General features: G+C 41.7%; 1 protein-coding gene across 2 annotated transcripts in view; it reads right to left on the bottom strand.

The window, feature by feature from the left end:
* Window positions 1-23,158, bottom strand: part of BARX2 (BARX homeobox 2) — a 52,446-nt gene that overhangs the window by 15,582 nt on the left and 13,706 nt on the right. Inside the window, exon 1 of one of the 2 annotated variants that reach the window (XM_035555762.2) lies at window positions 19,904-20,090. The exons of the other annotated variant lie outside the window; for it this stretch is intronic. Coding sequence (XP_035411655.1) covers window positions 19,904-20,090 — 187 coding nt within the window. Of the gene's footprint in view, window positions 1-19,903; window positions 20,091-23,158 lie in introns of those variants that run through there. 2 annotated transcript variants of the gene reach the window in all.

Here is a 23,158-nt window from a genome sequence, read left to right as displayed (position 1 = left end):
TTGATAAATAAATCTGCCTTCTCTCAGGATTTCAGAGTTTCTGTTCAAGTTCAAATGCATAATGCCATGCATGCATTAATCAATCAATCCTTTACTTCCTGCTCTGTTAATTATTATCACAACGTCCATAAGCAAACACTGGCCTTGGTCAGCTGACTAGCCATGCACACAAAAGCACTCTTCAGGTTTCTCAAGCCCACCCTTGTGTGAGCTCCAGCAAAAAGCTTGCCATAAATATCACCACCTCTTCCTGCTTCGAGCCTCTAAAACACTCTGGTGAGTGACACATGGGAAGAGAGAAAGTTCAATTGTTTCTAAACACCAGACTGCTTAAATTTTGTCTGATTGATCTTTTGGAAAATGCTTTTTTCTTCTCAGGAGAACAGTAGATCTGTGTTCAAAAACCACACACAGACCCCTCCTCTTTTCCTCCACTCTGAAATGAAAGGGGGACTTGAGCAAGTACCAGTGTTAACCTGAAAGAGACCTGTCACTTCTTGGCAAAGCCTTTGCCTCTTATAATCATGGCTTATCTCAAGGACCACCCTATTAATAATCTTGCCCCCATCAGGACACATTTAGCAGAGAGATTGGTGTTACTGAGCTGCATATATGTTTCTTTGATCTTGCATCTGCCTTAACAGAGAGAAAACTCATCTCTGTGCTTCTATGCACAAAAATAAACTCTGTGGACGATTTTGCTGAACAGCTGCACAAACAATGCAATTTAGATGGATGCAAATGATACACAAGCAAGCTGTGTTCAACCTGTCCATCCTTTGTGTTTGACAGTTAGATCAGCAGTCTTAACCCAGCTCTTGTGGCTAGTGGAAAGGAGAAATGTCGATGGAATAAAGCTACATATAATGCTCATCCCAATGTTACTCTAAGAACCCTGAAACCTCACTGTCAGAATCCAGAGCACTTTCAAATAAGGATTTCATTCAAACCTGATTTTTTGGGTTGAAGAAGCTGACAAAGACTATGTCAAAGCTTCCAGCAGCACAGGGCATTGCTATTTTTATTCCCTCACTTCAAACAACAGCTCACTCAGGTCACTCTGTGGATTGAATCCTATCCCAAACAAAATCAATCCAGGTCAGCTAAGCTTTCACTTTATGGATGGAGGAGGGAATACAGATGAATTTCCAGTTCCCAAAGCAGCAACTTCTATAGGACTGTCTACATTATATGAAGCTAGCCATGAGCTGAAGTCATTTCAAGAACCTTCAGTTGTATGGCTTCATCACTGCCTCTACCTGCCCAAAATGGACACAGGGAGGCAGGATGCTGTCAGCGGTTACTCGCCCAGACTCCAGGCAGACTGATATTGTACTTGCTTCAACATCTGTACTTAATTAGCCAGCCCTGCGGTCCAGGAGTGAGTGAGGACAAGGAAAATTGCATTCACTACTACAGACATCATGGAAAGAGCATGTCAGACGACAGCATTACACATGTATTTTCACCACAAAGTATAGCCGGTGGATGAAAGCACAAGGAGAGCCAATGAGGCAGTTATGGGCTTGGTCTGTAGGGGGGATATGGAGACTAAACAAAAAGCAAAATAGCCAATTGCTTGGTGTAAAATGCTGTGCCCGCAGAGGATGCAAAAGTCACAGCTGCTGATAGCACCATAGAGGTGTCATGCTGGAGGAGCCTTGCCAGGATTCCAAACTTCAGCATGGCCCCTTCCACCCCATGCTGAGGTGTACTGTCTGTGCCAGATCTACAGCCTCTACAAATGGGAATAGCCCCCAAAATCAAAAATCAGTCTGACATACAGACCTGGCTCATTCATTTCAGGGTGTTTGTTTTTTCTTCCTTTTACAGGTGAAACACAAACAGGTTTAGCTCCTATTGCAGTTCTCAAAAAGCAAGCCAAAAAATGTCTCAAGGATAGGCAGTCTCACAATGGATGCGCCCAGAGCAATAGTTCCATGAGAAAAATGTCAGCCTTAGAGAGTTGCAAAGCACTTTGGCTGTATGTAACCATTTACATGTCAGAAAAGCGATGACAAGGTCTCTCAGGTACCAGGCTGTCTATACTCCAGTGCTGTTAGAAGGACGAGCCAGAAATTCCAGTTGGTGAGCTCTAGAAAGTTCCGGTCTCCAGAGAATATGCTCCTTCACTCATGCCAGACATCACAGTGCTGTTTTTTTTTTTTTCTGTTCTGATAGGAACTCAGCCAAGGAGACACTGTTTTCACATCTCCAGACAGATGCAGATTAGACTTAGGGTGGAGACTGGGCCTAATTAATCATAAGGGTTCGAATTAGGTTTCTACAGGTGCTCCAATTCTGCTAGCTTTAATTGTGAATTAATGACATTATGGACACAAACCTTAGAAGGACACCTGTTTCAGACACCTCCAACCTAGAACTACGAACACTCCCTATAAATGCTCTGATGAGGGATCTAGATGGGAGACCCTCCCTCACCCTAAGGTTTGGAGGAGTTTGAGTCAAAGCTCTGGTTATCACCCATCTCTGTTTTTCATCAGCACATCTGTTTACCTCTGATTTTCCTACGGCACTTGTCACTGTGGAATGCAGCATCACCACGTTCCACAGGTACATCTGTGACTCTATAAACTCATTTAAACACCAATCAGAAAGGTCAATACGCAAAGGACAATACAGCCCTTTCTTCCCTCCACATGTGTACGCGGGCGTAAAATCCCCAGCAGTACTAGCATCAGCTCCGGGATAATGGGAATATCGTGTTGTTCCCACTGACTTTACTAACTCTCACTTGACTCATAAAGGGCAAGAAGAATCAAGTTTTGATCAATTAGGTGTAGGTTTTGGGGAAGGGGGACACTGACATAGCATTTCCAGCCCTGCCAGAGCCTTAATGTACAATCTCAACCAAATCCCAAATCTCACTGGAATTCTGTTTTCCCCACATGCAAAACAAGGATGATATCATCTACCACACAAGGCTGTTATATGGTCTGGAAAGTACTCAAACGGAAGCCACAAAGAGGAGGCAGAGGTGTTATTATTTCACACCTTGCTAAACACATTTCCCATTAATAGACTGCATAGATTGCATGAGCACTGCACTGAGAACTTTGTGTCATACGATTGTGAAATTCCTTAATGTACCATTAATATATATGTTAATAATGAAGCAATGCATGTATCCTGTTGTTGTGCAACCAGCAATGTTTCCACAGGAACTCCTCCAATAACAGGTATACATGCAGTTCATGGTTTTTCAAACCAAAATAATAAATTTCATTATTATTATTATTTTTTTAATAAAGTTATTTTGTACCAAGAACAAAATTCTGGCAAAGATCAGATGTGGCTGCCAGTTTTTATATAGTAATAATCTAAGGAAAAAAAGTTTGCAGGAAATATATTTCTGATGTTTCTCAAATACTGTCACTGTCAGACTCTTTTATGTGGCTGGGGTGAAACTCATCTGACATTTAGTATTCCCATGCTCTTCCCGCATATGGGGTAAGAGTCTTTACATTGCTAGTGTTCTCACTAAGCTATGAAATGGTGGCCATATCCCACCTGCAGCTTTATTAGATATTCCACCCAGAGAACTTAGACAATTCTTGAGGTGCACTGCTTTATCATGAAAGACAACCAACTCTACTGATCCATCACACTGTGTTGTTTTGCTTTGCCCAGCCATGCCATAATAGTTGCAGTGGCTCTTAATTTCTGACTGCTAAATGAGCCTTTAATATTTGTTTGGTGAATGGCATATGAGAGCTCTTCAATTCTAAGTAATTAAAATCATGCTGATCTTTTTTCCTCCTCAAAGTATCAATGCCATGCCTGCAGCTACTCTGTTTCCATCCTGGAGGGTCTGCTAGGAAGCCAGAGCTAAGGTGTTTCAGTTTATGTAGAGCTTTAGAAAGACCTGCTTGGTCACTGACACCAATTTTACTGTCTCCAAACTCTCCAATAAATTCAGGAGTGCTATTTAAAGTCTTCTTCCTCCTTTCTTTATTAAATCATTCTGTAGAAACTAAACCTTTAAGTTAAATGGGTGCAATGTTGAATACATACAGCTGGCTTACTAAAACGATTTCCCCTGCCTAGCCTGTGTATTCAGACCACCACAAATACTCCACCACCACCTCCTTTAAACACACAAAATATCAAAGTAGTTAAAAATAAACAAAAAAACCCACGTGCAACTAATACTGAGGCAAAATCAGAAACTTTTTGATTTGATATAAGAATTAGCTCAAATTAACTAAAGATCTCAAATTAGTTTGGTTTTAGAGCTTTACTAAAATGAGCCAAAAAAGACTGAATTTAAGACAGTTAAATAACATGTTCCTTCTAAATTCATAAAACTTCAGACTGACACCACATTCCTACTCCTTTCCTGCTTGGAGGAAACAAAATGAGAATCTCTAATGGAAATGAAAAGTGCTGCATTAGAACAAATCCATCTACATTTCACCTAGTGTATCTTCACACTCCTTACGGAGAGGAAAAAAACAAACATTATTTCAATTATTTTTCCTCCTTGTGGGTCACTTTTCATTAAATTGTTGAGAAGAAAACGTACTCCCACCAAGACGTTAATGTCTCATTTCCAGTACTGCTTTGGTAAAGAGACCAAATAAAAAAAATAATGGCTTCTACAATAAGACATATCATCCATCGTCAGCATGTAAAATGCAGTCATTAATCACCAAAGTAACCTACTTATTATAAGTATTCAAGCACTGGCAATACAAATGCTTATAAAACAGGGGCTCCTTTCATAATTCCCTGCCCTTGTCTCTCAATAGTTTAGAGGATTAACCCTTTTACAACGAAGGATGGGCAAACTGGTTTTGCCTAATTCCAAACCAACTTGACGTCATGGGTTCGAAAGTTCGACTTGAACTCAAACATTATCAGAAGCAGTTTGTGCTGAGGGGAGACAGCGAGAAAGAGCTCGAGGAGAGAAAAAGTTAAGAATACAGTGAAAGAACATGTCAGAAAAAACTGCCGGACATGGACAGAATAAAAAAAATCTAAAGGGTCAAAGGATGGATAAAAATTACTAATAAATTATTTGAAATCCTTGCGAAGTAATAAATGCAACTTTGTCTTAACATATAAATGTGATTTGCATGGAAGTCTCTTCCCTCCTACAGATGTCTCTCTGGAGGGGAAAAAAAAAATACAGATTTTTTTGTGCTTATTTAATCCTCACGAAGAACACAGTTATATGTATGCATGTCAATGTTGCAATCCCTACTGTCCATATTACTTTGGGCTTCTCTTGCATTTCTTAGCAAAAGATTTTATAATATTTTGCACAAGTGTGTAATGAGCCACCATTTTCCTGTAAGTAGTAGGAAAGATAAGCATTTAACTGGCTTCACGTCACATTGTGAATCAGGTACAAAGTTGAGTAAAGTTGGCCAAACCATTGAGCTTCCACTGCAAAGTTCTCTGATATTCCCTTCGTTTTGCAAAATCAAACTCCATTTGGTTATCCCTGCTCACAACAGCATGTCTCAAGCTGCCAGCTAAATGAATGCTCAGCAGAAAGTGGTCATATATTTGCAATCTGATGCAATTCCTTTTCTTTTCCTACACACCCAAAACTTCTACTGACTTCAAGGAGTAAATAACGTGGGGATGGGGGAAAGAAAGAGGTACTGAGAAAAGCAACATTTGAACATCCGAGTTTAAAAGACGTAAGCCTCGTTATTCACTGATCATTGTAAAAAGTGAGACATCTGAAAGAAGAAAATTCTTGTGGAGAGAAACTAGATGAGGGATGAATTTGAATTTGCTCTCAGTGTGCAAAGTGACCCCAGTTCAACCAGAGCAATAACTTTTCACACACTTAAAGAAATTTTGTCATAAACTGAGCAATTTTGTCCTATGTTGGTATCAATTACTAGAGGCAAATGACCTGTGATTGGCTTTGGGGAAAACAATCATCTTGAGACAACAAAATAAAAAAAAATCACCTGTATTTTAAGCCATGCTAAAGCTATATGCCAGGTACTGGGCATGAACACGTAGTTTCTTCTGGCTAGATTTTTCAATTAATTAACAAAGCAGCAACAAGCAATAGCAGCTACTTCACTGTAACTTCATCTGTAGAAATTGCTCAGTGAATACTTTGTAGGCATGACTGGTTTCAAAGTAATTGAGATATGTCCTGGTAAATCATCAGCAAGAAATGCCAACCATTGCAAAGGTACTCAGAAAATCTGCACCAGTGCAGCTTCCTAAGAAATATCAGTTTTCTCAAGATATTTCCCCCTAAAGGAAATGTCTTTCTTCAACCAAAGTTGCCATCAAGACACTGCAATGAATGGCAGTGTTTTCAGTACCCTGTAATTTACTACAGTAAAATAACATTTTTATTTTGCAGGCATATACTTGGAGGTAGAGAAATACAATCATCAGGTAAAAACATTATAAACATTAAAAAAAGCTATAAAGATATCAAAGTTAAGATCACTGGTGAGTTAATATGAGTCAAACGAATCACGCCTAAGCTGCACTAAGCAGTCAATATCTATGAATACATAATAGTAATGCTCAGAATTTAAATAGCTGTCAACTGATTTTAATGCATTTTTACAGGTTGTGACATGTCTAATTGTGCTCCTATTAAGAAGGGAGAAAATAAGGCATGGATCACAAATCAGTAACAAAGTCAAAAGGAGAATCAGGCTTTTTTGCAAGTATGTTAAAGCCACAGCTATTCAACTACAGCTATCTAGATTTCTACGCTGCTTTCATGGTAGCGTCTTTGTTTACTCGTCGGGAAGAAAACAGGCAGTATTTTTCTTTAAGCAAAGTATGTGCCGTAAGAGTCCTACATTAAAGTTTACAGTGGTTTTACCTCCTCACCCCCATTAACATTGCTGGTTAGGTATCACTTTCTACTCTTATTTGAAGGGAAATACCTAATTCATAGTTGTAAGCTCTTTGGAAAATGTTAATGGAAGCTATTAGTTGATCCTGGTGTTAAAAGAAAAGCATGTAAAACAGAGGAGGTGAGAAGGTGAAACAACCATGAAAGCTACAACAGCATAAAAGACAATGAAATAATTTGCCAAACTAAGTTTACCAGACTGAAAACCAAGCCCATTTAGCCAACTAAACAGCTCTGAAGAGACCCCTATGCTAGCTGTGCATGCAATCACATGGATCTCTTTAATTTCCACCACTAATTGCAGTGGAAGAGCTTTGTTACAAAAAACAAACCAAATACTAAGAGAAGTCTCAGGTGATTCAGAACAAACCCAGATCCATTCCTTTAATATTACGCACTTGTATGATGTATTCTGTATGTAAGCTAAATGTAATACTGGAAAAGGAAAGGCTGGAAGAAGGTATGGGGGAGAGGTAGAAGGAAATCCAGGAGCTTCACTCCCGAACAGCCTTGCCTGAAGTGCGTTTGCTAATGCACAGCCTCTCCCATCCCACACCATAAAAAGCCACAGCGACTGTGCCAGCAGGTAGGTGATCCCCCTGATGATCTTGTGCAGGTACCCCAAGGTCTCCCAGCAGCTTTGCCAGGAATAGGAACTGTGGCAGTGCCTCTGCAGAGCAGGTAATCATCTGCTTCGCATGTCCCGGAGGCTGCTTCTTACTGTGCAGGGGAAGCACCAGCCACAGCATAATATTTACCCATGGGATGGTAGAAACATCCCACACCTACGTCCCATTTTCTGTCCTTTAGCTGCTCTGCAAACATACAGCATTTCCATCCACCACACAGACTTTCACAGAGCCAGAGCAATGTTGTGTCCTTAGTTAAAACAAGGATCAGGCCCTATCACTCGTTTGAAACACAGCTGTTTAACGAAGACAGAAAACGAAATAGACCAACTTCAAACCCTGAAGAAGTCCTTTCAACACTTGGCTTTAACTGGGAGATCATTTAACTGCGGGGACGAATTTAGTTCCCTCTAGCTAATGACCCCATTTAACAGCTATCCCCTGTTGTATAGACAGTTCGCAATGTCCAAAGCTTCTGACAGATCTTTAGTGATGGCACTTGGGATGTGGTGCTAAAACCTTCAGAGATAGCCTGCTCGGCTGGGTTGGACAGCTGCAAGCCAGGAAACCCTATACCTGCCAGCTCTGAGCTACTCCAAACAGCAGGGAGACACCTTCGCCCTGCTGGAAAAGAGCTGATGGGGAGAAATTCCAAGGACAGAATGAGAAGGATCAACCCTGAATTCATAAAACACAAAAATGTTCTCTAAAAGAGTCACAATTTAAAAGATGATCTCCCCGAGTTTCTGAAAACAACACCATATGTTGTTAAACTTGAACGTATTTATAAATCCATCTTTTTTATTATGTTCTCTTTTTAAATAATATTTTGGATGCTGTACTTTGTTCTGCTGAGACAAAGATGAATATCCATAGCCACTCCAGTTTTGAGATTAGATCACGCAGACATTTCAGCAGCTTATGAGCTAATACTTGCACAAGTAAGGTCTCTAAATCCAGACAATTAGGAATAAAAAACACCTCAATTTCTAAAAATCTCTTCTCAACCATCTTTGCTGTCTCTTCTCATGTAATTGCTAGCCAACTAGTCTCTGATGGACAGAAAAATATCTACAGTATCAACCATGGTGACATCTCTTCACAACAGAGAGGTGCTGGTGGTCAGACACCGTCGGGCACCATCGCACAGGTCTCTGTCTCAGCCACAAGAAAAAGGGTTTCATTAGAGCCACACAAATAAAAAGCTACCAGTCTAGGATCACATTAAAACACAAACTGTTCACGAAATTTAAGCTTTAAACTACTTTAATATAATGTGCTTTTAAATGTTTACAGTTAAGGCATAATTGAATTTGACTCATGTTGGCCCTGATCCAACTACGATTTAATTGACTTCAGTGGGAGTTGGATTGGGCTCTAAGTCATTTTAACTAAAATAATACAACAATTGTTCCTCACCCACTTCATCAAACGCCTTCCCATCATTTATGATTGCTCTGTAATTTATTGCAACAAGGTAAAACCAACCCTTCTAGCTTTTGGCATGGTTTCCTGTCCCACAGTGGAGAATCTCACTACCATCAAGCAACCTAAAACAAATTTGCTTACGGAAAGCATAAGAGCACAACAAACAGCAGACAGCAGAGATCTGAACTGCTTAGTATTGCCCTCTGCTGTTACAGAAACCTTCAAATATCAGCTCCTCCACTATTTAGTCACCAGAGGAACAAAATGAACTACTAGCATAGCTGTCAAGAGAAGGTTTTGAAGAAAACAGACAGAAGGGCAAAACCAAATGTGTTCACAAACACCTGCAAACATTTTGTGGCCAAAAAAAACACCACACAAAAACATTTGGTTCAGACTTTTCATCATCGTATTGTATCAATTATTACATTACTTGTTTTCTGCTTCGGGGGGATTTGTTCATATTTTTCTTCTTTTTCCTCTTTGAGCCGCAAGAGTAAAATTGAGCCCAAGCACTAGGCCCTCCTAAATACGTACAGTGCGATGCAATTACGTGCCCGTGATATGTGCTGCAGGCAAGTTCTTACCATAAGAAGTACCACCGCTGCTAATTTTGCTTCAAAGATGACAGATTAACCTGTCACAGAATACCCTGTTTAAGTAACCACAAACATATCACACGCGTTTCTCTGTCTTGTAAAAGAGAAGATGCTTTTATTAAGGCTTCAACCCTTGTGTGCTTACACAACAGCATTTTGGTTTTCAACGTACGCATGTAGGCAGCTGGATACTAGATGTGGCAGCAGGCACCTGCACACACAACGCTACGGGGACCTGTTCTTGCTTCAACGCTTGTTCTGAAGATGCCTATTAAAGTTTACTTCAGGTGAAATCCAACTTCCATGGGTTAAATCCTAGTTAAAAAAAGTATCAGGTAGAAAACTAGCCATTAACTATCCTGCAACTTGTAAGATAATCATTAGCAGAAATATCCAGAGCCAAACAATGAGCAAATGTTTAAAGACGACTTACATTGAAAACTCTCCCTTGTTTTGAAAGAAAAATCCATAGAATGAGTAGAAAGATTATCTGAGTTATAGAGCAAATACAAACATTTCTAGTTCAAATCCTTCCTTGCATGAGTAGTCCTGTTGAAATCAGCCAACTAACTACATGAATAGAAACCACTGGCATGTTTAAGAATTTACAAGATAAGACCTGAATGCGCACATCCAAACACATTTTAAGGTCATCGTAAGGTTGTTGCTCTGAATATCACAGAAAAAAATAGCATATGTATTTACAATTTTTCTATAATTGCATTATTAATAGGAATTTTATTTAAGAAGTTCTGGAAAGCTGAACTTTTTTCCTGTTTTAAAACACACACACACAAAAAGATTGTCTAGGAGTAGTTGATTAAGGGTGTCGTTCTTTCAGTTTGCGTGTTTTAGACAGTCCAAATAATTTCCAGAAGTAAATACTGGTGAAGACATAAGTTCAACCAGAAGTCTTACACTTGGGAAAAGACAGACTTGACCTACTGAGCTCTCATCATGTATGCCAGGATATTCTTTTAGAAAGTGTCTTGTTTTTACTGATAGCCATTTTTTCTTACTGAACTATAAATATTTATGCTCTACAAGAATTGGCAACTCTGGATAGGTATGTACAGACTGGTCAAAAAGGAAATAAAAGATGATGATGATGATGATTATTATTATTTTTTAAAGGAAGAGATGCTGGACTGCCATTCCACTTATCACACTTCAGAGAGATTTTACACAGAGCACTGTTTGGTGCTGACCCCAAGAATGCTACCAGCTTCAACCACCTTCAGTAATTCTCATCAGGCGGCTGAGAGCAGAGTCAAGCCCCTAGCACCCTCACGGCACATGTCCTACCAGCATCACCCGGAGTGCAGGACTTAGTGCCACAGATGTGCTGGCTGCAGTTGAAGGAGATTTTAACACCAATGTGGGAGTCCACGTTAGGGAGGCTGGAAGGAGTATTTGGGTAGGGGCTATTCTTCACCCTCCCTTTTAGTTACTGTAATTGGTCTCGGTGCTGAGTATCCGAACACCTGCCTGAAATATCTGCAATCGGTAACTTGGTGTTCTTCCGAGCTGTCTTCTGGCCAAGAGAAATGAGAGAAAAGAAGCCAAGAATCAGTCAAAATGTAAAGTTACATGAGAGAAAGATGGAAAATATTAAGTATTTACTGTGTTAGCCAGGTCCTGACACCAAATCTATATATATTTTTAAAGATGTCATTAAAATGTAGCTTGGGGAATTTCACATCACTCAACAAGGGCTAGAAGCTTCTCAGCATCTCAGATTCTCCCAGAGCACTAGAACACAAGAATTGATAACTGGGGGGAACAGAAATCCATCTCCAGTATTCCCCTGGATGATAATATTTATATGACCTCACAATTTATTGCTGCTAAGCTACTCAGAAACTCTCACATATGTCTCGTCCCTGCTATCAGCGGTGGGAGCGATCAGACACAACATTGCACAGAAACTCTTCCTAACAGAGAAAGAAAAACCAATGCAAACAGAGGACATTTTCCTTTATAAATCCATGTGAGCAGACACTGTTGTGCCCACCTGCAGGAGACCTAACCTGGTCTGTCTCACCCGAGCAGTGCAACGCTGTGTTCTTCTCCCTGCCAAGTCAAAGCATCCATTGGTCACCCACTGCTCAGCTCCCACGAGCTTGTTCTTGTGACCCAGCCCACTTATGGACTTTGTCTTGACTTACTTACACAAATACACCTGAGATCACAAAACAGGTTCCTAAGCTTTCCAAGGAACTATTCTTCCACAGCAAACGAAGCTTGTGTTAATGTGTTCTGGCTTCTGCAGTCCAGCTGGAGCAATTCTTAAATAGAACTGACTGAAAACGTTCAGTCATAACTTCCTCCCGTCAAAAATATATTAAAGGAAAAAGAAAGAAAAATCTTGCAATACAGAAAGTAACTTCATTGCTTTGCCAAACATCACTTTAAAAAAGTGTTAGGAAGTTTCACTTTAGGCTTTAGAAGGTATGTTTTCAATATTTTATTCCAGATGAATTATTTGATCTGTTTCCCCCCCACACTTTTTAGGCTTTAAACTTGCCAAAATAAACTCTTAAACATTTTGTTTCATTCTGAACTGAAAAGGTCAAGTGATTATTATTTTTCTATCTACCAACAAACCAAAATACCCATTTTTCTCACTAATCCTTGTATTTCCACTACAAAGTGTAGAAATTTTGTACATGGCCTGCAAAGCCTGAGAGCCGCAGTCACGGCTCTCTGGATAAGGTATCAAGGGAATGAGCATAAGAAATAGAGCATCAGAATCAAGAAAAGAACATCATCGGAGCAACAGTGAGCAAGAGCAGAGATAGGTTACTCCCTAACACAGTAAATGCCAGTACTGGGCTAAGAAACAACTCTAGCAAGCATGTCAAGCAAGTTGTTTACGGGGACCGGTTCCTGCCGTAAGGATAGTTCCAGATGATCGGCTCTGCCGTGTACAATTCCAGGCAAAGCTTTACTTGCAAGTCTGTGCTGAGGGCATGGAAACAACTTAAAGCCAGAAAGCTAGAGCTTTCTTTTGGTCAGCCAGACCTGCTTGGTATGTTCTTACCAGCATTTAAACACTAAACCCTTTCTGAAGGATTATCTACGTCCCAACCACCATATAACAGCGCGAGCTCTCCCTTCACCATACTCTTCACTGGAAGATAAATGTAATTAGCAAGCCAAGTAAACAGAAGGGAAAAAAGGCCCCTTAGCTACTGCGCTGCTGCCCATAGTGAGTAGACAGGGAACTTCACACTACTCACTGCCTCAGTACAACTCCACATATTTTTTTTCCCAATCTCCCCAAAAAAGATTCTGCCCTTGTTCATGCCCATCTGGTACTGAAGGCAGCAACGCAGGTGGGACGTTTATTCTACAAGGTTTCCTTTTCCTGCACTTAACACCAACAAGTTGAATAAGTTATAAAAAGAATAAATCACAACAACTTGAGAGCCGTGGCACTAGATTTGCATCGCACGGTTGCTGTGAGCAGGATCTGAACTGAGGTCAGCAGGCTCTTTATAAATCTACAGCATTTAAACCTAAACCAATGCGCAGATGGATTTAAACTGCACTCAGCGTAAGCTGTGAGGCTTTAGAAAATAAGGTGTAGGTGTCAATTTTCCCAGTGGAATCCCACATTCATTAATACCTTCTATTATAGCATTCCTCTGCAATGCTTATTCATACTTAACCACAACCACAATGCTGATCATTTTCCACAGTAGGCTTTATTGCAATCACTGGGGTGTGATTTTCTGTTTTGTTCCTTGCAATTTTGCCTTTCATTAATATATTTTATTCAAGATTAACACCACCGAGATACAGACAGCGAAATTCTGTCTTGATTGCAGATTTTTAAATAACTCAGCATTTAAACTACTTTAGAGCCAGATTTGTGTGTTCAATCTAAGTGAGACCTTTTTTCAAATTCAGACTCTTCTCTGGTTTTGCTTCACTTCTGAAATACCACCTCTAATATTGGATATAATCTGACTGAGAGGATTGACAGACTCATCTCCAAATATATGGTTATTATTAGTCAGCTCATATGCCACTTTTTTGGCATTTCTGAACTATATTTTCTGCTAAAGACATCAAAACATGTAAAAACCAAGGCAGACGTCCTGAAAAATGCCAAGCTCTTTAAAATTAAATTTTGTGCTTAAGCTTCAGCCATTACAGATGAATCCATTTGCCAAGTCAACAGCATTTGGTCAGTTTATCTCGGCTCTGAGGCTGGTATGAGATTGGCATTCAGCGTGATTGCTGCACAAGGACTTTTTTTTTTGTAGGGCTGAAACCAACGGGAAGTTTTCTGGCTGAGAATTTTAACCAAACTTGAACTTACCTCCTAGTGGAGCAGGGAGACAGTCCTGCAGAGAATGTGACAACAAATTCTGACTTTTCTAGGTGTTCCAAGGAGTGCTCTGAGACACCAGCATAAACACAACTGAGTTTTCTAGGATGCGTATTCAATAATGCTGTCTCCGAATTATCTTACATTCATTAATAATACTTAGTAGTTTACCTAATACTGGATCAGAGGCACCTACGGAAACACCACTTCATACTTCTCAGTATTTATTTTTATTTTGTCCTTACTTTTTGCTATTACACTGCAGAATTAAACTGATCTCTTTAAACTAAACCCAATAATTCATTTTTTTAAAATATTTTTTTCATGAGTTCGTGCAAAAGAATCAGAAAAAAATTCCAAACAAACAGTACTGCAGCAGTATAGACTCCCACATAGATACTTGCAGCTTTGCAATTTAAGTCGGCACCTATTGCTCTTTGCTGGTGAATTAAAAAAGATATTCATTGTGGCCTGCTTCCCTTGACAAGCACATTTCGGGACACAGGACTTTAAGGGACCTCCTGGGTCATCAAATCCCAGTTTCTGCCACCATATGCACCCATTTCAGGCAGCTAGGTCAGAAAGCTCTTTGGAGCAGCCACGCCACATACAACAAGATAAAGACTCTTTCCAACTCCTTGCAATAACGAATGTAGGTCTGCCGGCAGAAACGCTGCGCTGCGCTGGGGATGGCCCCAGTGGAGACGCAGCCCTGCCGGGAGGCTTGGCACACTCACGTGCGAGATCGCCTGGTAGTAGACATACCCACAACTCTGTATTTGTTTAACTGCATTAATCCAGCTGTTAGGTTTCATATAATATGCTTTGGAGCGGCTGGCATCTCGTTTTTCCCTGCACTCAGATATACACTACACTGATTCCCTTTTCCTTTCCCAGCTCTCTCCCAAGAGCCCTGTAACAAAATCTGTTCAATTTAAAGAAAAAAGGTGCAGCAAAGTATTTCAGCAAGAGAAATGCCTTCCATCACAATTTTAAGTAATGTCTCAGAGCAAATTCAAACCTTACCCATATCAAGGCCTTTTCAAACAGAATCAGAAGGACTCTCTCTGTTTTGAGGTCACTCATATTAAGCCCAAGTTGTTTTTAAGACGCAGTAAAGCTACTTTCTCACCATGATTTCCTAAACAGGTTGACAAGACTGATTGAAGATCAGGAATATCTATGCTCACACTTTACTGCACGAGCAGTGATTTCCCACAGGTCCCAGTGTTTAGCGGTATCACTTAATTTAGTCCAGAGAGAAAAAATATATATATATATCACGATAATGGCATCTCTTTGGGATAAGCAGTTCCCATTTTCATCCTAAGATAAAACAACAGAAGACAAAGGAATTGGAAAATAAGAATTCAAGTTTTGAAGAATTCTATACTACATATCTACATCCATTAAAACCCTGATTGTACAAATACAAAACAAGGTCTTATTCTCCACCACCCCTAAATAAATAAACACCAAAATAATGACTTCAAGGAAGCAAGACACAATTACTACTTTGTTTTTTAAGAGCAACTTGTTTCACGGACCACCAAGCAGAGTAGTAAATTTTCAAAAAGATGTAGACAAGCCAGGAAAATTAGGGCTATGTCCACTCAGTGAAGGTGTGGCACTTTTAAATATATGTGGAGCAGTACAATACCCTTCAATGCAACTCCTCTTACACAAGTGTAAGTATAAGTATCGAAGTAGCTAATTCTCTAAGAAGAGAAGTAAAACCACGCTGATACGAATGCTTCATTTGTAAAACTATGTTCATACAAGGTATTGTTCTAGCATGGCTACTGTAGCAGACAAAAAGAGGTGCAGCCCTACCTTAGATATGCACCAGTAAAAAGCCTTGGTGTAGAGTGGATCTAAATGATCCTGATGCTCACTGGGGTTTAACTTGTAAATCACCAAGATACTTTCAAATTTGAGATTTTTTTTTTTTTATGAGCTCCGGAACTTGTCCTCCAGAACGGGTCCTCACAGGAAGCATAGACAACAACTAATTTACGCTACCAAGTTTGCTAATAAACTGAATTTTCATAACAAGCTCTCTCGAAAGGGCAATGTGATTCTTTTTAATCCAGCATCTCAGTTCATTTGGATAGTCTAGAAAGGACATTCAAAACCAATATTGTTCATTATTAATACACAATGTCACCAATTCCAATATCACCAGTAACACCACATAACTTTCCCCCTGCCAGGCTATAACCACTCTTTTATTTTTCAATAGATTTTAGTTACTTTGACAAATTTGAAACTTTTCCAGTTTGACCTCATAACATCACACACTGACAGTGTCCTTTGATTCTTTATTGTGCTCACAACTACAAATAAGACAATTGGATTTTGAACTTCACAGTAAGCCAAGATTTAAAAAAGTAAAATATAAAAATAATAATAATAAAAAAAAGCCAGGAAACAAAACAGAATCAGTATAGGCTCTCCTACAAATATCTGTAAAGTGTTTAAAGTTAAGAAATTATATAAAGATCCTTTGAAAAGTGATTCCTATGGGACTCTACTCAGTCAGAAAGCAAGTCCGAGGTTTCTAAAGCCTTAAGAAGTCACTACACTGAACCAGGCACAGTATACGTTAATGCTGTAACCATTACTTAGACAAGTTAAATAGGACATACGAAAAGCCAATAAATAATTAAATATCATGAAACAGAATAAATAATGTTTTCACTGTCAAAGTCAAAAATCAAAGAGATATTAACCACCATCTGAAAATACTTCCACTTAAATACTTAATGAGCTGTTTATTGATCATAATGTCTGTGAACCTGGACAAGCATTTTGTAACAGATTCGGTATGAATACAGCCTTCCTGTTTATTTGGCTCAGTAAATGCCACGATATTTATTCATACACCAAATTTAAGCTAATGATGGATCTTTTTCACAGGGAATTGCATTTTTCTTTCCAGAGAAGTTTGTTTGGGGCTTGTTCCAAGCTCTTCGCAATGGGAATCTTCCCCACGAGATTGCTGAGCTTTGCACCAGACCTGAACGCTCCCCATAACTAAAATGTCAATCTTCGACCTGACAATGCATGGGAAGAGCCCCGAACACTTCTTCCACCCCCCATCCCACTCTACTCAACAGCTTTGCTTTGTGCCAATTCAGCTACACACACTTAAATATTTAATCTTTGATCACAGCCAAAAGAGAAAATATTTTCCATTTTGTTACTAATGTTTTTCAAATCTCTTCACTTAACAAGGGATGTTGTTAAACACACATGCTGTACAACATCTTATAACCTTCAGCTTCAAAAAAATTACAAAGCATGTCAGACTGTTCTGACTTCATCCTAGATGAAAGAACTATCAATTCTTTAGCCTAGGAAAAAGCCTAGAATTTTGACTCCTGAACCAAGAAAAAGCCATGCTGCTGAAGAGCAGTTCAGCTGAAGTGAACTAATTACTCATTACTGCTTCAAACATGTCCCAGGTCTCTGCTAGGACCACACTGGCAAAATAAATTTCTGTGATTTAGATTCAGGTTCATTTATTTTAGACTGCAAAGAGAGTAAGAGGTCACTGCTTTCCGGATTAATTCAAGAGACAAAGGAAACACAAGCAGTAAGTTAAATGCTATAGCATGGTATTTCTTCAGTCTTTACTTCTAAGTAGTTTTTTTGTTTGTTTGTTTGTTTGTTTTAAACAGATTTGTGTTGGGTATTTTTCAAATTCTTTTATATTTAGATTTTTTTGTGCTCTTCTCCATTTCTTAGACAATGACAGAATTTCCTCTCTTTAATAATAATAATAAAATTCCATTACCTAATACATATAGGAATTTAATAGTACCTATCAGCCTTAGAAGGCTCACAATTTGGAAGCATGGACTTAGGTAGCCATTTCTTTTATAGCTTTAATCCCACAAACAAATCTCTTTCTGTACTCCGCTTCTCAATCACTGCAACTCCATGAAGCTCATTTCATTAGAAGCAGATAGTCACATTCCACCCTGACACAGGGACAGGCCAGAGCTTGGGCTAGAAACACAATCTTGAGGGCAAATTCATTGAAGATCCCAGGCACAAAGAGAAGTAAGGCTTTAATTCAGCAGTTACCACAAGAGCCATGCTAGCATCACTCAGAATCCACTGCTAAGTTATCTGAAGATCATTAATGACTATTTAATGAATATATATTAGTCTTGCAAATTCAATGCTTGCTATACCTGACACAGAACCACATATTCAAAGAATTTATCTCCCCCCGACCCCGCCACGAGGGTGGTGAGTTGAAACAGCTGCTGGGAAGCACTCCACTCCTTAAAAAACCACATTCAAACCATTTTTTGATACTAAGTTCATCATACATACTTCTGGATGTTGGTAAATGTTCAGGTTATGTTCATCCTGGGTGCTACAAGAAGCTTTCTTTTCTAATGCTCCCTCTTGCTGTACAGCAGGCCGTTCTAACCAGGAGGAGGTGAAAGTCTCCCCCTTCCTGGCCATGTAGGTCTGTGGCAGGCATGCCGCTGACTCCGATATGAGCAGAATTGGGCCCCCCCCACATAACGGCAAGCTGCAACACACTGAACCCGTTTGAGATTTTCATGCCTATTTCAGCCAAACCCGGAATTTCACTGTCTACACAGTAGCAAGGGATCAGCTCTGAAAAATTCCCTTGTCAGCAATATCTTGATTAACAACCAGGTCTTCTTACATAAAAATACAGCAGCGATTAGTTAGAGAAAGCAATGAATGTCACACACAAATCAATAGGAAGAAATAAATTTTGAACGAGGCTCACACTATTCATGTAACTTCTTTTGAAAAGCTGGCCATCCTGGGACTTAATTGTCATTTGGCTTTCTAATCAATTTTGGTTTTTTAATTAGTTACATTTGCAAAATAAATATTGAGGTTGGAGAAAGACCAAGGGACCACTCTACCGATCAAACCTACCAGCAGGTTTTATATTAGTGCAGCTTCACTAAGACCTGGAAAGTTCCTTCTTATTTATACTTGCCTAAGCACAGGAGAAAAAAAAAAAAAAAGCCAAAGTGGTGTAGGGCTTGAAATTTTAAGCACAACATCACACAAATGCAAAATGAACTTCCAGTAATAGGAAGAATAAAAATTCGTGACCTTGAAACATATTACTTAACTAAGAATTAGACTTTTCAAAATATTTTTGCACAGTTAGGATTCCTTGGATAATGTATTTGTGAATTTCAGTTTCATCACCCAAGTCACTGAAGACATTAGGTGTCACCACTGCAAGTGTGGCATTCTGGGAAGAATGTAAATCTGGAAAACTACCTGCTTCACCAACAAACTGGTTCTTTTTCTTTGTTTAAAATCTGGAATGCATTATAGAAATGACATTTTTATTTTGAACACGGATTGTAAAAGCTCACATTAGACCAATCCATTTGTGAAATTTAATAACGCCCGTGGTCAAGCCCCCATTGCTCCTGTGGATGTATTGTATCAGCGGGATGTGTACGGGGCAGAGATGCGGTTGCGTGCACCTATTTGTAGCGCCAGGTCCAGAACCCAACAGAAGCGCTTCCACACCTAGAAACAGCCCGACTTCTTTCAAAGGAAGCGAGAACCTCGGCCTGAAAAAGCCAAGGGAGTCGCTTTTCCCCTGCTGCCAGCTCCCTGCCCTCCCTTCGTAGGCGCAGCGCTGGCAGCGAAGAGCCCCGGGCGAGCACCGCGGCGCTCAGGGCGCGCCCGGGGGGCTTCGGCCGCTGCCCTCCCGCTGCGCCCAGCCCCGGGGCATCGCTGCTGAGCCCCGCACGGACAGAGGGGGGGCCCTGGAGGCCCAACGCCGGCACCCCCCGCCCCGGGAGGAGCAGCAGCAGCAGCAAACCCTCCTGGGGGGCAGGATGGGGTGGGGGTCCCGAGGGGCTGGATGGGGTGGGGGGTCCCGAGGGGCAGGGGACTGGACGGGGTGGGGGCTGGATGGGGTGGGGGTCTCCCTCCAGCCGCCTCCTGGCCCCCCGGGACGAGCGGCTCGGGCTCCCCACGGTCCCCGTCCCCCCCCGCAGAGCCGCCTTACCCGCGCAGGAGTGCAGCGGCTTGGGCCGGACCAGGAGGGACGGACAGACGGAATAGAGGGAAAGTTTCTCGAAGTAGTCGCACGTCTCCTTGGAGAGGATCTCGTCGATCATGAAGGTCTTGTAGCGCCTCCTGCCTGCCTTGGCGCGGCCGGGAGCGGCGAGCCGGGGCTGCGGCTGGCAGTGCATGGCCCCGGGGCTGCGGGGGGCTGCCAGAGCCGGGGCTGCCAGAGCCGGGGGCGGCCGCTCATGGGCTCCCGGGACGGCTGCGGGGGGTCGCGGGGGGCTGCGGGGGGCTGCCGGGCGCTGCCCCCGCCGCCTGCTCCGCTGCGCGCTGCTCCGCTCCGCTGCGCTCCGCCGGCCCCGCGCCGCGCCCGGCCGCCCGCTATATAGCCCCGGCGCCGATAAGCATCTCGCCGCGGCCTTTTTGGGACGCTCCGGCTGTCAATCAGGGCGCCCGCTGCTCCCCGCCGAGCACCATTGTTACCCTGCGCCGGGCGGGGAGGATCCCGCCGCTCCTCTCCCCTCCCTGCGCTCTATTTTAAGATACCGGGGTGTGTGTGTGTGTGTTTCTTCCCCATTTTTTTTTTTTTTTTTTTTGGGGCTCCTGGAAAGCGTCCAGGTTAGGCTTTTGTTCCCCCTCACCTCCCCTTTCTCCCTCCCCTGCGATTATTTAACGAAAGGAAAAGTGCGGGCACCAGGGTGGGGGGAGCTCAGCCCCCGGGATGCGCGGACCCTAAAGCTCAGGGCCGGCGGCCGCGGCCACTTCCGAGCCCGGAGCCTTCCCCGGCGGCACCGAAGCTGCAAGGGAAAAAAAAAAAAAAAAAAAAAAAAAAAAAAAGGAAATAATAATAATAAAAAAAAGACAAAATCCAAAACCCCTACGATCCGTAGGTGCCTCGCTGCAGCAAACGCTGCCTGCTCCGGAGCGGCGTTTTCAGTCCCGGGGCCGCTCTGGCAGCCCGGGGGTGATTTACAGGCAGACCGCCGCTGATCTCAGCGGGATTTCTGCAAAAACGAGCTCCGGCACCTCTCCTGCTGAGGACTGACCCTGGGGCACGGCGCTCCGAGGTTTCCCCGCTCCACCAAGGCCGTCTTTCCCTTGCCGGCTGAGCCCCGTCTATTTATTTTATTTATTATATTTTATTTTATTTTATTTTATTTTATTTTATTTTATTTTTTCTTTCTCCCTGTGGGTTGCCCGCTGCAGGTCCCCGGCGGGCCGGGAGGATTCGCCCAGGCGGGGGTCGCAGCCCCGGGCCCCCCCCGCATCCCTCCGGGTTTAGCCCCGGCCCGCCGGGCACCTTGCTCGGGGAAGGGCGGATCGGGAGGACCTGGCCGCAATTACACGTGGCCGCAAATGTTAAGCAGGTAAAGAGGCTCCTTATGGAGACGTGCCACCCCCAAAACATTGCTTGTAGGCTTCACGCAGGGATTTCAATACAAGCCACAAAACGCTAGCAGCCCCAAGTTAGTTTCTGTGCTTCGGTGAGCAGCAAACTCACACTGAGATGTTAGAAAACTGAATCTGCTTTCATGGAAGAAAATCATCTCGCACTCTCATGTATAATTTGAGCAACTTTTCTTTTTTTGCTTATCTATATTTAAAAAAAAATCTATAAGCTGCCTCTTTTTTTGTTTTCACAAACAGTGTTTTCTTTTCATTACAAGTATCATTTGGCTTTAAACTTCATAGATACTTGTGGATTTGGAGAGCCCCAAAAACAAAAATAGACACTCGCATTGTCTGAGCGCTGTCAACACTGGAAGACAGACACAAGGAAATACAATACTTCTGACATATCCTCTGAACTTTTTTCTTAAAAACTCATTACGTGGTTTTAAAAAATCACAGCACAGCAAATTATATTAAAAAAAGGATAAAACATTTTGCTTATTAAACCATTAGAAGAGCACTCTCGTTTAAAATAAATTGTTTGGAAACTTATTTTTTATTTTGAGAAACGAAGACATTCTTTCTAACAGGAATTTAACAAGAATGATAGCAACAACCAAGGAGTTCAAGTTCAAGTCTCTCCCCCGATGATATAACTATTTTAAAATTACTTAAACTGTTGCTTTAATTCCTAAACAAACTACAAATATTTAAAGAGATTTGCTGACTACATTATGAATGTAGTTTTATGAACCCTCGCTTAATTCAAACATAAAACAGATTTTAGGAGCACACTGTCTTTTCCACTTCCTCAGACAGTTATTTTTTCAAGGAAACAAAATAATTACCAATAACATTAACTTAAGCAACCATTGCTTGCTAATAATTATTGCAAAGAATATTTCTGAAAAAATATCCAAACCAAGCAAGTGATTTAAATCCCAAACCAGCCAAATACAGCAGCAAACAGCATTTTGCTCCACTGTGCTTCCTCGGTGCCTGCGGGCAGTAGCTGCAGCCCCTTTCCCCCCCTCCAAATTCACTGCTCATTTACTGGTTTCACAAAACCTGACAAAACCCAGCAGAGAAAAGTTTCCTAAGCTGAGAGCAGAATACAAGTGCTGCAAATCGAAGAGTCTTCCATGAGCCCAACTCAATCCAGCCCAGAAATGAAATGGGGAAGAAACCATCGGCTCGCCTAAGTCACTTACGCACAACTGACCACACGACAAGGGTCTCTGCTTGTCTTTTAAAGCTCATTTCTTCCTCCCGTCTGAAAGGCTGGGCACCCAGGGACGTGGGGCTGGCACCTCTGCCTGGGCTCTAGAAACACCGCTGCCCTCGCTGGAGCCCAGGGAGAGGGACTGGCAGGTGGGATTAGCACACCCTGATACGTCTCCAGTATCTTTCTTACTTTTATTAATGAGTTTTTTTTTTATTTTATATTTTTTAAAAAAGTGGCCAGAGCAATACTGCGGGTTATATCATATGAAACACACACTGGCTGTCAATCAAAAAGGGGGTGCTTTGGTCAGGAATAATCAGGGGTTTTGTTTCCAACATTAATGAAGTGGCTGGAATAGCAAACATCTGCCAAGGGGACTCAAACCCCGAGCAGCTGTTGGAGCCCCCAGTACTCTTCCCATGTAGGACAGCCTTGCTGATAAGTACTTCTCCCTAAGGTTTCTCTAGCAGTTGAGAAATGGGGCCGTACGGGAGGGTAGAAAGTGAAAGGCATGTTAGGAAAGGTTTGGAGGGCAGACGACGACGTAGTTTGTGTGCATGAGCCCAGCACCTGCACTCCACAAATGGCAGCGTGAGAGCGTGTTTTGGGGATTGCTGCACATGCCCTTTTCCAAGA

This window comes from Cygnus atratus, chromosome 22, assembly GCF_013377495.2.
Source record: "Cygnus atratus isolate AKBS03 ecotype Queensland, Australia chromosome 22, CAtr_DNAZoo_HiC_assembly, whole genome shotgun sequence".
NCBI lineage: Eukaryota > Metazoa > Chordata > Aves > Anseriformes > Anatidae > Cygnus > Cygnus atratus.
The sequence above is the reverse complement of the archived record's forward strand: the minus strand, read 5'-3'. Positions and strand labels throughout refer to the sequence as shown.